Here is a 15,397-nt window from a genome sequence, read left to right on the forward strand (position 1 = left end):
ACTGATTCGTTGAGAAAACTGACAGCTTTGAGACAGACAAGACCTGAAGACAAAATCAAAACTCTCTACATTTGTCTTCCCTTGCCAAGTGTGCAGTATAGTAATCTATCCGTTGCGCGCATTTCGTTATTTATTTATCCACATACCCCAAAGGTGCTCTTCGGGCATTCCATGCGAGAGCGGTGGTGGTCCGGTTACATTGGAAGCAAATATCTACTGTAAAGATAGAAATACAATACAAATACAGAATCAGAAATACAGAAGGCGCCATTTAGGCTAGTCCATCGAAGGGAGGCCACGACCACGCTAGACGCCGTGCTGCCCAAAGTTACCGTAGAAGATAACATCGACGCCACCGCCTACCTTCAACGCGCAGAAGAAGCCCGATTAAGGATCAAAGGCCAGCGGCGGACCGACGCCAGACGCTCCAGTCTACGGAGACGCCGCGCGCAATATCAGCCAGGAGACCGAGTCTGGGTGTGGACGCCCATTCGCCGCCGTGGATTGAGTGAAAAGCTTTTGCGCGGCAATTTCTGCCCTTACAAGGTTCTTCATCGTCTAGGCGAACTGGACTATGAACAGTAGGGTGAGTTTTCGGGCTTGTTTGCAGTACATAGCTTCAAAACACTGTAGCGCAACCAAAAACGAGGACAAAAAAAAAAAGAACAGAAGGAAGCGCTCGTGGTGTTCCTTCTGTTCTCTTTTTTTGTCCTCGTCTTTGGTTGCGCTACAGTGTTTTGAAGCTATGGACTATGAAGTCATCCCTGACGCAATGACTGCATATCAGCGACGCCGCGTACGACCAGAAGTTGCCCATGTCGTCCGCCTAAAGCCCCATTATGTGCCTAAAGGACGCTGTTTTCCCACTCTCGGCGCTTTTTGTGCACAGTCCGTCTCATTTTTTTCTAGTCACCTTACTTGTTTTAAAGCATCGGGTCGATGCTTCTTTGAGAGGAGTGTAAAGCCGGCACGCCGCTTTTTTCGCTTTGTTTGTGGATGCAAAACAGTCTCAGTTGCCCCTCTCCTATTGGTAGCCCGTGAACGGCGGCCATTTTGATTTTTTGCTCCACTAGCTGACGTCGTAAACGGCCCAGAAGTGTTGACGTTGCTCACCTAATTATGCGAACAGATTGAGACAATTTTTTGAGACTGGAAAACGTAGTCTTAAAGCGTTTGAGACAGATAATGGCTGCTGTTTACATCGTCGTATACGCGGGTGACCGCGCGAGCAACGGTGTAGGACGGTGCATGAGACGACTTTGACGCGCGGGACGAGTTATTTCGACACTTCGACTTATGGAGACTGCGGAGTGACTATGCGACGAACTCGCCGTTGAACTGGGATGTGTGCTGTCAGTGGAGCGGCAGGTGCTGTGCGCGCTGTGCTTCTCCGCCTCCGGTGGGTTTCAAGGCGCCGTTGGAAATGAAGAAAACGTCGGCGCAGCCCGACCGACTGTGAACAAGTGTCTGCGAAGGAAAAAAATACGCAAGCCTTGGATTACGACCACCTTGCATAAGAAAATAAGAGTGAAAAACAAAATGTAGCACGCTTTCTTCCAATCACGGGATACTATTCAACTAAAACAATTCAAGGCATTTCGTAAGAAATTAAATGCCGATTTATGGAAAGCAAAAATGCACCACTATCAGTGTCTATTTGCTGAAATATACAACAACCCAAGAAAGTATGAGAAGAAATTAATAATTTGTCCAATAACCTTAAAGCTAAGTCCCCTCTTAATATTGCAGCTTTTGCTGATGGGAAGACTGATATAGAGGCGTTACATGCAATGAATGAGTTCTTTTCTAACGTTGGCGAATACATTTCTCCAAACAGAGACTGTGGTAACTCGTTTTCAATACTTCGCCCAAGGCTTGACAATTCAGTTATATTCTCCCCCGTTACTTCCCAAGAAGTCATCTTCATTGCCAGAATCCGAAAAAATGTCGCTGCTGGACTAGATGACCCGAGCAGTGTCCCTATTAAGCATGTAGCACCGATTATAGCCGTACCACTCGCATTTATAATCAATCAAATGATTGAAACTGGTATCTTTCCTTCTGACCTTAAACAAGCGCATATAACCCCGGTCCACAAAGGTGGAAAGTGTTAGTGATATATCAAAATATCGCCCGATATTCGTTTTACCCGTATTTTCTAATGTTTTTGAGAATATTAATGCTCAACTTACAAATTTCCTTACTAAATACCATGCTATCAGCGATTCGTAGTACGGCTTCTAGAAAGGAAAATCTGTTGAAATGGCCTTACTACAAATCAAAGATGGGCCGCCGCGGTGGCTGAGTGGTTATGGCGCTTTGCTGCCGGCCCGAAAGATGCGGGTTCGATCCCGGTCGCGGCGGTCGAGTTTCGATGGAGGCGAAGTTCTAGAAGCCCGTGTGCTGTGCGATGTCAGTGCACGTAAAAGAACCCCAGGTGGTAGAAATTTCCGGAGCCCTTCACTACGGCGTCTCTCATAGCCTGAGTCGCTTTGGGACGTTAAACCCTCATAAACCATAAACCAAACAAATCAAAGAGGAAATACTTAAGAACATTGATAACAAAGAATTCGATGTAGACTTATTCATTTACCCCAGGAAAGCATTTGACTGTGTAAACCATAATATATTACTCTCAAAGTTGCAAGACTATGGCATACGTGGCGTCGCCCTTGATCTCATCAAAAGTTATCTCTAAGACAGAAAACAGTGTGTAAAAGTTGGTAACCTGACTTCTTCGATTACAACGGTAAAACATGGTGTACCTCAGGGGTCGATCCTGGGATTTTTGTTGTTCACTTTGTATATTAATGACCTGTGTAATTTGCCTCTTTCCCCGAAACTGGTCATGTACGCTGAAGACACAAATAGTTTTTTCTCCGAACAAACCGTAACTCAATTGAACACTGTCATAAATAGTTTTTTGAGCAAACTTGAAGAGTGGTTGCATTAAAACAGATTAACCGTGAACGTTAAAAAGACTAAGTATATTATTTTCAAGCCACATGACAAAGCCTGTGACACTGAGCTAGTTCTAAATTTTCAAGGTACAGCTTTGCGGCGTGTGACATCAGAAAATTTTTTAGGCGTATGGTTCGAAGAAACAATGTCGTGGAACACGCATGTTAGCAAGATAGCGATAGAATTAAGTAGAACAGTCGGCTGTCTTTATAAGCTGAGAGAATTACTTCCAGCGAGGCTCAAAAAAACAATATATTTTGCTAATTTCTACTATTGTCTTTCATATTGCATTTCAGTTTGGGGAGTTACAACTATCATTAATTACAATACACTGGAGCGACTACAAAAGAAGGTGTTACGAATTCTTGAGAACTTTTGTGGAAACCCTAGCCAGCTATCTACTGGCCCCTTGTTTACTAAACGTAATATGCTTAAAGCAACTAATTTATATGATTACAAACTGTCTCTCTATATGCATAAACATAACCTTCAAAATAATACATTTATGTACCACGCCCTATACTTCCACAGTATCACTCAAACTCTCTCCCTTACAAAGTTAAAGAGAAACACCCGAAAATGCGTCAAAAACACTCTCACGTGTCGTAGGGTTCTCGAAGACTCTCGACACTGGCGGCCCCCCGCATTAGGGCAATTATGGGTCTCAACCGAGCCGCAACCGCCGCGAATAACAAACGGGAGCATTGACCCCGGCTCCTAACTACTCGTCTTCGTGACGACTGTTGACAGGCGTCCCTCAAAATCTGGAAAGTGGCACCAAACATGTCATTGTTGCCTTCGAACGTGCGTCCGCCCCCTTCCCCTCCCGGTCCAGCCGCGGTTTGTCAAGCCAGCCAGTTCCCCGATAGCTGTTGGCTTAAATTGGCAGTGGCTTAGCTGGGATATGCCAGGATATACGTGGCGAGAGGTTCGTTTTCATGGCTGAGCTTGTTGTGGTCAATATATGTTTAGCAATGAGAGACATTGGGCTCCATCTCGGCGGCTATGCGCCACTATTACGCTCGGCAGTCTGGCATCTCCGTTTGGCAAGCCGTTCCTCTCTCTGTTCGGGCATCTCCGCGGCTCTCTTTGCCTTCTTACGCTCATTATCTCTTTGTTGAGTAGCCAAGGGCCTGGCGACAACTTCGGGATCGGAAGAGTTAATCTCTTCTCGTCTACACCGCCGTTTAGCAGCGGCTGGACTCTCCACTGCACCAATCCATGTCAAACGTTGAGTTGAGTTGAGTGGTTGTAGGCTACCGGTGGGATTAGCCTTGCAGTTGCTGCCGGCAATTGCTCCACCGTAGCGACACCCTAATAGAAATCACAGAAACACTGTCCGCAAAAACCCAAATAGACACTCCTGAGGTCACCATGTGGAGGCCAAATCCGTGTCCTGCAGGTAAAGTAGAAGAAGGCGAGAAGCATCCCTTCTACTCGACTGGCTCCCGCGCGGGAAAACAATGTCCTGAAGAGAACTGTGAGGAACTCCTGCCTTCTTGAGGGATCCGAATAACACAGCCCGTTCCGCGTTGTACAATGTACAGCACAAGAGGTAATGTTCTATGTCACCACACACACCACACGTTGAACACAATGGTGACAACGCTAGGCCAGCCTTATACATCCACGCCGGCGTACGAGCAGAATCCGTGCGAACGCGGTGCAGCAAAGTGGCTTGGTACCTTTTGAGACCCTTGGTCACACATGGCTGATGAGGAGAGCTCCACAAAGAACTGAAGTGGCACAACACCACATCTCTGAACATTTGCTTGACTTCATGAGGGACTATATGTACTGGAATCCCGGAGAGAGCTGTATGGGCGTGGTTGTCTGCTATCTCGTTGCCTAAGACACCTATGTGCGAGGGCACCCATTGAAAACGCGTAGAGAAGCCTTTGCTATGGAGATTCTGCACCAAACGTAGGGATCTAAGACTCAAGGCATCAGTGGGGAACCGTACTCTAACCTTTGAAGGGCAGATTTTGAATCCGTAATTATGACAGTAGGTTGAGGCGTACAACACCGTAGCTTCTTTAGAGCTGCCTCAATGGCAACGCTTTCGGACATTGTGGAGGACACGACTTTAGTAAAACGAACAGACCAATCATACTTCAAAGACGGAATATGAAAAGCAGCTGCACTAGATCCTCTGACCTTGTCCACAGAGCCGTCTGTAAAAATTTGAAGATGACTGGCATATTCGGTCTCAAGATGTTCCAGTACGAGCGAACGCATTGCCGCTAAAGGAGAATTCCGCTTAGCGCGAACGTGGGGAATTGTCAAGGAACAATCGAGGCTCGGAAAGAACCAAGGTGGCTTCAACGTCTTAGGTCGATCTCGAAGGTCGAGACCCAGAGAACGAAGAGTATTTAAAGCCAAGTACGCCCGGGACTCAGATCTCTTTCGAAGGCGCTGTAGAAGCGCTCTCCCGGCAACAGTCTCTCTGAGGCGGCCAATTTGCAGCAAAAGTCTTTGTGAAGCGGCTAGCCGAAGAGGTTTCGATTGAGACTCATACAGTACTGCATTGTTTGGAGCAGCCTGCGGAACGCCGAGAGCCCTCCTTAGTCCCATTCTGTGCAAAACCTCAAGGCGTTCCAGCTGCGATACCGAGGGGGAAATTAAAGGGAGCTGGTACATTATGCGGCTTGTCACCAGGGCATCGTGAAGCCTGATCATTGAAGCAGGATGGTTTCCCCATTGCTCACTAGCAACTCTACGAAGCACATTGAGACGCGAAGATAGTGAAGCCACAATCGAGTCCACAGCTTGTCGCCACTGTAGACGTGAGTCAATAGTGACGCCCAAAAAACGTATGTGGTTAACCTGACGAAGGCAAGACTGATCAACGTCTATGCTCAGCCGCGCATACCGTCGTCTCCTACCTGGAAACAGGACGAAGCCAGATTTTTCCACCGAGAGAGTCAACCCAACACCTTGAAGGTAACTTTTAACTGAAAGCACGGCCTGTCGCGCTAATAGAGCTAAGCGTTTGTGTTGATATCCGGTTAACCAAAGACAAATGTTGTCTGCATATATCGACATATGGACATGCCTCCAATGTTTTTGCACTTTTGCGGGAAGACCAGCCATGACAACATTAAAGGGCATTGGGGACAGGACACTACCCTGAAGTACCCCTCGCGATACCGCCCTTTCGGAGCTCATTGTACTGCCTAACCGCACTCTAAATTTACGATCACTGAGAAATGAGTGAATGAATCGCAGAAGATAGCCCTGTACGCCTATGACCTGCAGACTATTCAGTATAGAGCTCTGGAGGACGCCTTTGATACGTCTAGGAAAATAGCTAGTGTTGAAAGTCCAAAAGCACTCTGATGTTCAATGTGGCTTATCAAGTCCAGGACGCTATCTTGCGCGCTTAAACCTGTGCGGAATCCAGTCATGCATGTTGGTAGTGCCCTTCTATCCTCAAGCCACCAAGACAAACGCTTACTTGCCATCTTCTCCATGAGCTTAGCCACACACGACGTCAGCGATACAGGACGATACGAGGCCGCGTCTGTCATCTCTTTGCTGGCCTTCAGCAGTGGGACTACACAAGCCACCTTCCATGAAGGGGGAACGTCACCAGACTCCCACACTCGATTGAGGTAGGTTAGGAGCATCTTCCGGTGTTCCAGAGGCAGGTTCTGTAACATTTGATTGGTAATGCCGTCAGGACCTGGTGCACAGCGACGCCGCAGGCTGCGGAGCGCTGTCTGTAGTTCTCGAAGTGTGAACGGGGCGTCCATAACAGACGGAGACGTAGCAGGTAGAGCGCAGGGATGAATGCCTGGTCTGGAATTTACAAATGCATCCGCAAATTCCTCTGCCAAGCACACGAGATGTTTCTGCGTGCGCAATGCAAGCGCCTCGAAAGGTTTACTCGGACGAGAGCCACCAGCAAGACTGCCAACGACACGCCAAATTCTCGTTATCGGTGAGAAAACAGTCAAACTAGCGCAAAAGGATGCCCACTGGGACCTACAGAGCTTGTTCGCATGACGTCTAATGGCAGAGTTGAGCCTGCTGAAAGTTGTCTTCAAGGCTCGGTCGTCTTTCTTCCGCAACAGTTGACGTTCCGCCCTTCTGCGCGCTGCGCAGAGGTTCCTGAGTTTTAAATCCGGAGTCGGAAAATGATCAGGTAGCTTGAGCGCCGTGGTAGCAGCCATCTTAGCATAAACCATTTTGTCTGTCACATCACCGGAAACACAGGCTAAGTGCTCCCTGTATTTGTCCCAATTAACAACATGGCAAATTTTAGCACCACGCAGATGGAAGTCGGCAGTAAACACAAATATCGGGTAGTGATCACTTCCCATTCGGTCAGCTCTAGTTGACCACTGCGCACGGACGTCAGGTGAATGTAAGGTTAGGTCTATGGATGTGGGTGAGGTTGGAGGCGGAAATAAAGTGGGACTTCCGTCATTGGCTGCGCACAGGTCCAAACTGTCGATGACTTCTACAAGTTGGCGTCCGCGAGGATCTGTGTTCCTGCCACCCCAGGCAGGGTGGTGGGCGTTGAAGTCACCGCAGATGATTCTGGGTGCTGGGCAGCGGTCACAAAGTTGCTGGAGAAACAAAGCCATATCGACCTTCTTCCGCGGGGACACGTATACTGATGCAATGGACAGAGTTCGGAAGGCGAGCCGAATCCTCACAGCCACTACCTCAATACTGTCGGTGCAAAGATCGGTGACGTTCAAAGCCACATGAGGAATCTCCCTTCGTATGTAAAGGGCGGCACTTCCTGCGGGAAAAGACTTGATGCTGCAATTCTTGTGGGCGACGTATCCCGGCAAAGACCTCCCGCTTGGCAAGCCAGCCTCCGAGAGGGCCAGTACTGGAACACAGTTCCGAGGGTGAGCTGGCTGTTCGATCTGCTTCTGCAAAAAGGGTCCATGTTCCTCAGCGACCAGATCACAGCAAGACTCGACAACATGGAGGACATCCCCTTGCCTTAAAAGAGATGCAGACACCAGCTACCGTGGCCAAGAGTGGGTCCCAGTCCCCGTCTTTTGTCGAAGTGGTGCGCCAGTGCGTGCAGCAAAATAAGGAGCTCAAAAGCCGGAATCTCTCCGACCTTCTACGCGTTTTGTTTGATGTCCTGCGTTAATTTAGCCAAGCGATGCAGCCTGGCACTTTGAAGAACTTTATACAGCTGGTGCTTTCCATTGAGACCTTGATCACCGCCTTCGCAGAGAACTTCAACTCCTAGATGGCTAGTTTTCTTCAACCTGTTGCAACTAAAAACCCTATAAAAGTGCCGTTTATCATGCACTGGAACTGCGCTGGGATTATAAGTCGATTAGCAGAACTAAAATTGTTCTTGAAAGATGTCAAACGTTGTGATACAGCCGCCCATTATATCTCCGCCTTTTATACGCAAAGCTGCGCATGCGACGCGCGGTTCGGGTGATAGAGCGGCGTGCGGCCAGCAGCGACGAAGCGCGCGGCGCACCCGCTGCTCCTCTCCGGTTGCCATGGTAACGGCGCATGCGCACAACTGGTCTCTCCCAGCCACCGCGAAATGCTCGACTGGTAGCCCAGTGTAGCTCTCGCTACAATACCTTCTTCGGGCGTCAGCGCAGCAGCGGCTCAGCCTAGGCGCCTGCTAGCCGCGTCCGCACTGACCGTACGTTACGCTTAATTGCTGCCAGTCAAGCGCGAGCGTCGGAACCCGTCTCGCCCGGCGGTGTTAGCCCTTCAAAAAAAAAAAATTAGAAACCGCCGCTTCACCCCTCTGGGCCAGCAACAAAGGACATATGGTTCCCAGAAAGCCCCGGGCATGCACAGGTCCCTTACAGACGACTTCCCATTTAAACGGAGAAAATCAAAAAAAGCTATGGTTATGAACGTTGTCTTTGTCTTCCCCCTTGGACCAGCACTGCAACTGTTTCAGCCTTCCTAATAAGTGGGTTATATACTAATGTAGTATGGAATAGGTAAGCCCAGTCAAGATTTATAGCACGTATTGCTATTATTCATGCAATGTGCGGCGGTTTCATCGTCATAAAATTCCGCAGTAGGCTTTGACAAGCCTTAAAACATGAAGAACGAACTTATAACGCTGTTCTTCGCGCAGGAATGGTGATCGAGCCGTGTGTGTATTGTGGCACGCTGCTTCGCAGCCGGGGGTGCCGGCATCGTGCCAAACTTCACCCGCTGTCTTCAAGCGGCGTAACGGCGCGACCTATCATCGCCGCTGCCGCCGCGGGTTTGTGGTGTCTTTCGGACGAACGCATCGGTACTCACTGCACCAAGGGGGTGGCGCCGTGACGACCACAGGCCGGTGCAAGAAACCGCACGCTTACAGCAACGAAACGAAATGAAATGGCGCAACTTTTTCCTGGCACCACTCAACTCACGCTTATACACGTTTCGAAAAGCGTCGTGTCGCAGCGGCCATTTGTCCATTGCTCTGATGCCACAAAGCCTTTCTTGAAGCAGGAGTCTTAGCCTGCGCACGGATAGCAATGGTGCTCTTGTTCATGAGCAACGTCACCTCATTATTTTTTATTTGTTTCTTACCCTCGCGGGCTTCGATTTCAAAATGGTAGCGTTTAATAAGCAGCAGTTATGAAAGCTGGCGGCTTACAGCAGAGCAGAACGTGACAGCCAGGACTGAAAATATTGTTCATACGTTCGTTAGTCTGCTTGGCTTAACGTTTAGTCCTTTAAACGTATACACAAGGCTGCCTCGTCCTGCAGTTGATCTTTCCGCTTGCCAAGCTTCGTTTCCGCGGACTAACAGTAATTGTTGCTCCAGAAAGGAAGGAAAATCTAGTAGAGTCCAGAGCATCCTGCCTGCGTATCTCCAAAGTTAACTTTTTACTGGTTACGTGGCTTCCACGCATCTTCGAGACAGATAGAGAAGCTGTCGCGAGGAACGCAACTGAGGGACAACGGAGGTAGCCGGCAGTAAAGGGTTACAAAACAAGAAGCTTTGTGACTGTTTCTGCGGCTTTTATCGTGTGGTTATATGCAAGCCTCATGTGCAAGACCCATAATTCATCGCGCGCTTGTAAAAAAAGAAGGCTTGGAGAGAGGCTAGAGGCGACTGTTGGAGCATCATCTATCAGCGATCTTGCGTAGTGAAGGCTAAAGCGATTTCTCCCAGTTTAAGTGAAGCAGGATGAAACTCTACGAAGACCGCTTAACATGGGTGGGGACGCTAAGCCTTTTATACTTGTTGTATAAGGAGTTCTAATTTTCGCTATTATTGGTAGTGCATGGGTTTGTCGAAAAAAAGAAGCTAACGGCATGCTTAATGCTCAAAAAAGCATGCATTGCGAGCAAGGCAGCAGCTAATAAAATTTCCCCTACGTTTTGAGAGCGTGGACTTAATTCAATCTCACAAAATGTGACCAAGCTCTTCTGCCAAATTATTTCATGTGAGGACACGATAAAGTTTCGTTCGCTTATGCATAGAACTACGCCACGTGTGATGTGATCACGAATAATGTTTCCGTAGCTCCACCGACTTGGACATTGTAATTACTTTATCATATCACTCAGTATGAATGGTGAAAAAGCCGATCTGCTGGCGGTGAACGCCAGGATAAAATATTTGTGCAACTCGTCGCCAAGAGCTCCGAATTGGTTATATCTAATGATTGTATTTAGGGTAATAATTTTTGACATCTTAAACCTTGATGTTGGTTACAATACATGATCCACGCACAAGATTTGTTGCAAAATCAGCAGTGGATGAGTGTGATGCTGTCGTCGTCGCAGTGCTGCCCCCCTGCGTGCGGGTGTTCACGTCCAGCGAAGGCCTGCTTGAGGTCCCCGAGGACAAGCGCCACACGTTGATCCGCCGCAGGCGCTGGTGCTTTCGCAGTGCGCGGGGCAACAGCTACCAGTTCACTTTTGACTATTTTGACCTTCCCGGCGAGCCGCCAAAGTGCCGCCACATGTACATGAAGGTGAGCTTTTTTCTTCCTAGGCGTTACGAGGGCCATGTCTGGTGGCATTCTGCACAGCGCACTGGTCTTGCGTGGTTCCCGGTTAGAGGGAGCAGACATGCAAACGAAGCATTTACTTGGCGATTACAAATAACAGCTGCTGCGCGGATAGCGTGAACATGAATTATCAACGCGCTAAATTACTTCTTTTGAAATGTAACGAGAAATAACCAGAAGTTCAGACAGTAAGGTTCTCATATCTAGAAATACTAACAAACCAATGGGAAGCTGTTTTAAACGCAATTTTTCAGCATATCGTAAAACTGCACCATAACAATAAATGTATCCATAAATCTCTCTTTAGGAGGCTTGTAGTGCTCTGCTACTTATTGTGAAAACACACCCGATTGGTTTTCCGTAGCAGCGTTAACTGCTCGATGCTAGCCTAGGACAAAGTGTAAAAGCAAGATTTTGCCCACAATTGAAAGTAACGCCACATAAAGCCGCTTTGGATTTACATCATGTGGACACGACACACGAAGGTGCCCCTGTGCCAGGTGGCGTTTGCAGCTCGTGTCTGGAGCGGGCGATATGTCATCCAGTGCAGGTCATCTCTTATTGGAACCATATGAATTTTTTACGCATCTCTGGTAAAGCTTTAGTCGATTTTTGAACAATCTGTAGTTGCGTGCCAGAATCGAGTGGACCCTACTCGAAAGCGAGAGGAAGAAATGGGCTTTGCACAGAATGTAATGCGAAGGGAAGATAACATCTTGTCTTTAATGATAACGGAGTGGATTCCAAGAGAAAGAAAGTGTACCAGGGGGCGGCAGAAAGTTAGATGGGCGGATGAGATCAAGTAGTTTGTGGGGATACGGTGGCCGCAGCTGGCAAAGGACAGGGATAATTGGAGGGACATGGGAGAGGCCTTTGTCCTCATGATGATGCTTACCGCCACTTGGTAACCTCTGCAGGCCTGGGCATGTGATGTACAGGTGTCAATGATGCTCATTAGAGAACGGAATAACCCAAAGAGGCCAACTTGCTAAATTGAGCTTTTATTTGAGCTCAACTTCTTGAGTTGGAGCACATCGTTTATGGTTTCAGACGGCCTTCGTAAGGTGCACTTCGCAGTAGCAAAATTAGTACCGGTGATGCACTGTTGACTTCTCTCTACAAAATAAGGTCCTCATTTGCGAGCTCATTTTAGATTTTCATGATGCCTTTGGTAAGGTTGCGCGCAACAATTTAATCCAAAAGCTCAAAAAGATTAAGCACCTTGTCGATCGCATAAAAATGTACTTTTTTGGAACGCATAGCTTGATTATATCACTGCATATATGCTTGATTTTGGTCCCGGCCGCTCTCTGACGTACCCGTATCATTAAATCTACTGATCGATAATTTCGTATGACCTAAGATTGACTGCGCATTATCAGTTTGGTACCGTCACAATAACTCGCGCGTTTTTTACTCCAACTCTTAAACAGCAGCTCTATAGAAGCAGTACAGAACCAGAGCATTGGTGCCGCCACATTTGTTCACGTGACCTTTCCGCCATTGCCGGCCTTCCGGCCTTCTGGGGCCGTATTTTGTAACGATCTTTTTCATGTGGCCACAGCATCATTGTGACAAAAGCAACAGCGGGTGAGAAAGCAAACGGCCAATCACTGACACAGCCGGTCTCTGTCACGGCGCCAGCGCCGCATCCAGTCTGGCTGAACCGCACGGACCACTATGTGCCAATTCGCCGCACAAGCAACGCTTAATTTCTTTGAGGAGATTGAAGAAGCGGTGATAAAACTTGTCAGGCTTGTGAAACGTGCCGCCGTGCTCCGTCATTCGTTGACGTCAGTTGACGTCCAATGCGACATGGGCTCGAGACGCATAATGAGAGCAAGTCTCACCATGGACGTGTTTCTGTCACGACCAGCGTGACGTCTTCTCTGACGCCCTTCGTCAATGGGAGCAACGACCAATGGCAGAGTACCAAATAGAATGGAAAGGAAAGGCCACGACGGGCAGTTACACAATACGGCCCCTAGGGCCGTATTCTATAAGTTGTCCATTTTGCGTTGTCCATTTCGCATCCATTCGGTCTTCTGTCATTGCTCACTCACATATACCGGCGGCTTTGAAGTCCGTGGCAAGCGACCCGACCATTGGGTGGTTGGCGCCCGGATCTCACCGTTGACTGCGATATGCGGGCAATGGTAATGTCCACCGCAGCGCTCTGTCAACAGCCGGCGACCTAACCTGACCACTGGCTGCCATTGGCTAAGATGGGCAACCAACGGTGAGGTCTGGCCGCCACCTACCCAGTGTGCGTTTTGCCTAGCAAGTTTACATTTTTATTCGTACTCTGATGTTACACCCCTTTTCATCGCTATTTCACCTCTGCAATCGTCGCGTTTCGTCTACTCGATACCGCCGCTGGCACCGCCGATGTTATTGGCAGAGGAACATGCACGATTGCCATGCATTTGCACCTTTTCGCGCTCTCAAGTGATTTATATATTTCCAAGATATCGTTTGTTTGCCGTACTCGTTTTCTTGCTTTTTACCGCTGGCGTTGTCTAAGCTGGTTCATGCACATCTTTTTTTCTGTGTTCCGTTTATCATTGTCATTTTTTAGTAATGCTATTGCATGTTATTACATGCACGGGTAATGAGTTCATTTCCGCTGTGTAATGATCGCCAAGCGTGGGAGGCGTTCCTTCGCAATGTCCACTGGCTGACAGTTTATCACGTGGTCCAGGAAAATGGTATAAATTGTGCTGGTTTTTCATGACGCAATAAGGAGTTGGTAGTCAGCGCCCGTCCTGATTTCCGTGTTTCTTCTGTCTTGTCCTCGTTCCGTTGCGCTGTGTTAATCTGTTTCGTAGAAAGTATGAACCAACTAACCCACATCAGAATCCTCCACGTCAATTCCTACAGACACTTGAAATTCCAGGTAGATCTGAATGAGCAATGCCGTAGGATCAAATTGACGCGAAATGAATAATGGAAAATGGACACGGGCCCTGGTTTTGGTACCAGCCATGGCCCGGTCAGGTATTCGGCTTCCCCAGGGTTGCATGGCTTGGAAAAGGAGCCTGCACCTTCAAATTCTGTAAGTGTGGGCTTGAACAGTAGAATGTCATTGGCATTGTCAAGGCCTATTTTTTATTTTCTAGCAGCAACAGTTTCTACAACAGAAAATGCTAATGAAGGAAAAAATTAAAAACAGTCACTCAGAAGAAAGGGCCATAGTGGGCTTTACGGCAGAAGACAGACTTCGGTCCCCTCGCGGATAGATTTTTCATCGAGGGAGGTAGAAACCGAAGCGGTAAAGTTGTGATACATCCTCCGCATTGAATTCGGAAGGTGCTGGGCTTAGCACCCAGTGCCGTGGGTATTGCACTGGCCCTCGGCCTGGTGCTCGGCTCTTCTGAGATGAAATGCTGGAAAGAAAAGGGCTTTGGACCTTCCCTCTATCCGCGAGGGAGCGAAATCCACCTTGTGCAGTAAAGCCCATTGTTGCCCTTTTTACACTAGGTGGGGTCCAAGAGCCATTTCCCAAGCATTCACCCTGATGAGCCGAGCACGTGGCCAGGGGAAACCTTGTACTCATTGTGTGGCACTAGGGATAAGCGAGGCAAGTCCCCAAAGTGTGCTGCCTTGTCAAGCGTTGTATGCTAGCATAGCGCTGTTCACTCTCATCACTCACCTAGGGCAGTTCCTTTGTTAAGTAGATTTCTCCACTCAATGTACGTACACCAACATTAAGCCGCGCATACTGCCGCGAAAATAAATTACAAATGATCAATACGACTGATGCGGCAGTGTACGCGCTAACACTATAGCGTTTCCGCAGACGAAGCAGCCGTTGCCGCTGACGGGTACAGACCGCGCGAGCGGATAGGGTGACCCAGTCGGTCAATTACCCCCTCACCACTCTGGCGAATAAATCCAGCATTACAAAATATGACAGCCGTACCAACTCTCATCTTCCTTTCTTTCACTCCCTCCCCTATCCCTTCCCTTACGGCGCGGTTCAGGTGTCCAACGATATATGAGACAGATACTGCGCCATTTCCTTTCCCCCAAAACCAATTATTATTATTACCAACTCTCACCCACTCTCTCTTCATCTTCCGTATGTGACTTTCCTTCTGCCCTGAAAGTGGATAGGAGAGACACCTGCAACCCTATCTTCGTTTTCCCAGTACTCTGAAAGCGGAGAGCGGATCTCCTCTCCACTTTTCCACTTGACAACTCAGGTTTCAGGCGGGCAGATTTTTTTCCACTTGGGGTTCACATCTTAGTGCACTGAAACTCGTAAGCTAGCTTAGCGTCTTAGCGCGTAAGGGCTAGAGTGGCACAAGCATAATAGAAGGTTATGCCAGGGGCGGCTTTGCTATCTTTCCCGCATGCTGTCTTCGGGAACAAGCGCTCTGCGCAAAGCCGTATGAGCTCAATCGACCATAGGGTTACGGGCTCAGTCGACGGATTCGAGGCCCCCGGTGTCACTTCCCTGCTCCGCG

The 15,397-nt window shown here is 48.4% G+C and overlaps 1 protein-coding gene across 1 annotated transcript in view; it reads left to right on the forward strand.

The window, feature by feature from the left end:
• The window catches only part of LOC144130144 (cubilin-like), a 107,948-nt gene that overhangs the window by 18,990 nt on the left and 73,561 nt on the right, over positions 1-15,397 (forward strand). Inside the window, exon 4 of the mRNA XM_077664159.1 lies at positions 10,702-10,892. Coding sequence (XP_077520285.1) covers positions 10,702-10,892 — 191 coding nt within the window. The remainder of the gene's footprint in view (positions 1-10,701; positions 10,893-15,397) is intronic.

The sequence above is a fragment of the Amblyomma americanum genome, chromosome 1, assembly GCF_052857255.1.
Source record: "Amblyomma americanum isolate KBUSLIRL-KWMA chromosome 1, ASM5285725v1, whole genome shotgun sequence".
Classification (NCBI taxonomy): domain Eukaryota; kingdom Metazoa; phylum Arthropoda; class Arachnida; order Ixodida; family Ixodidae; genus Amblyomma; species Amblyomma americanum.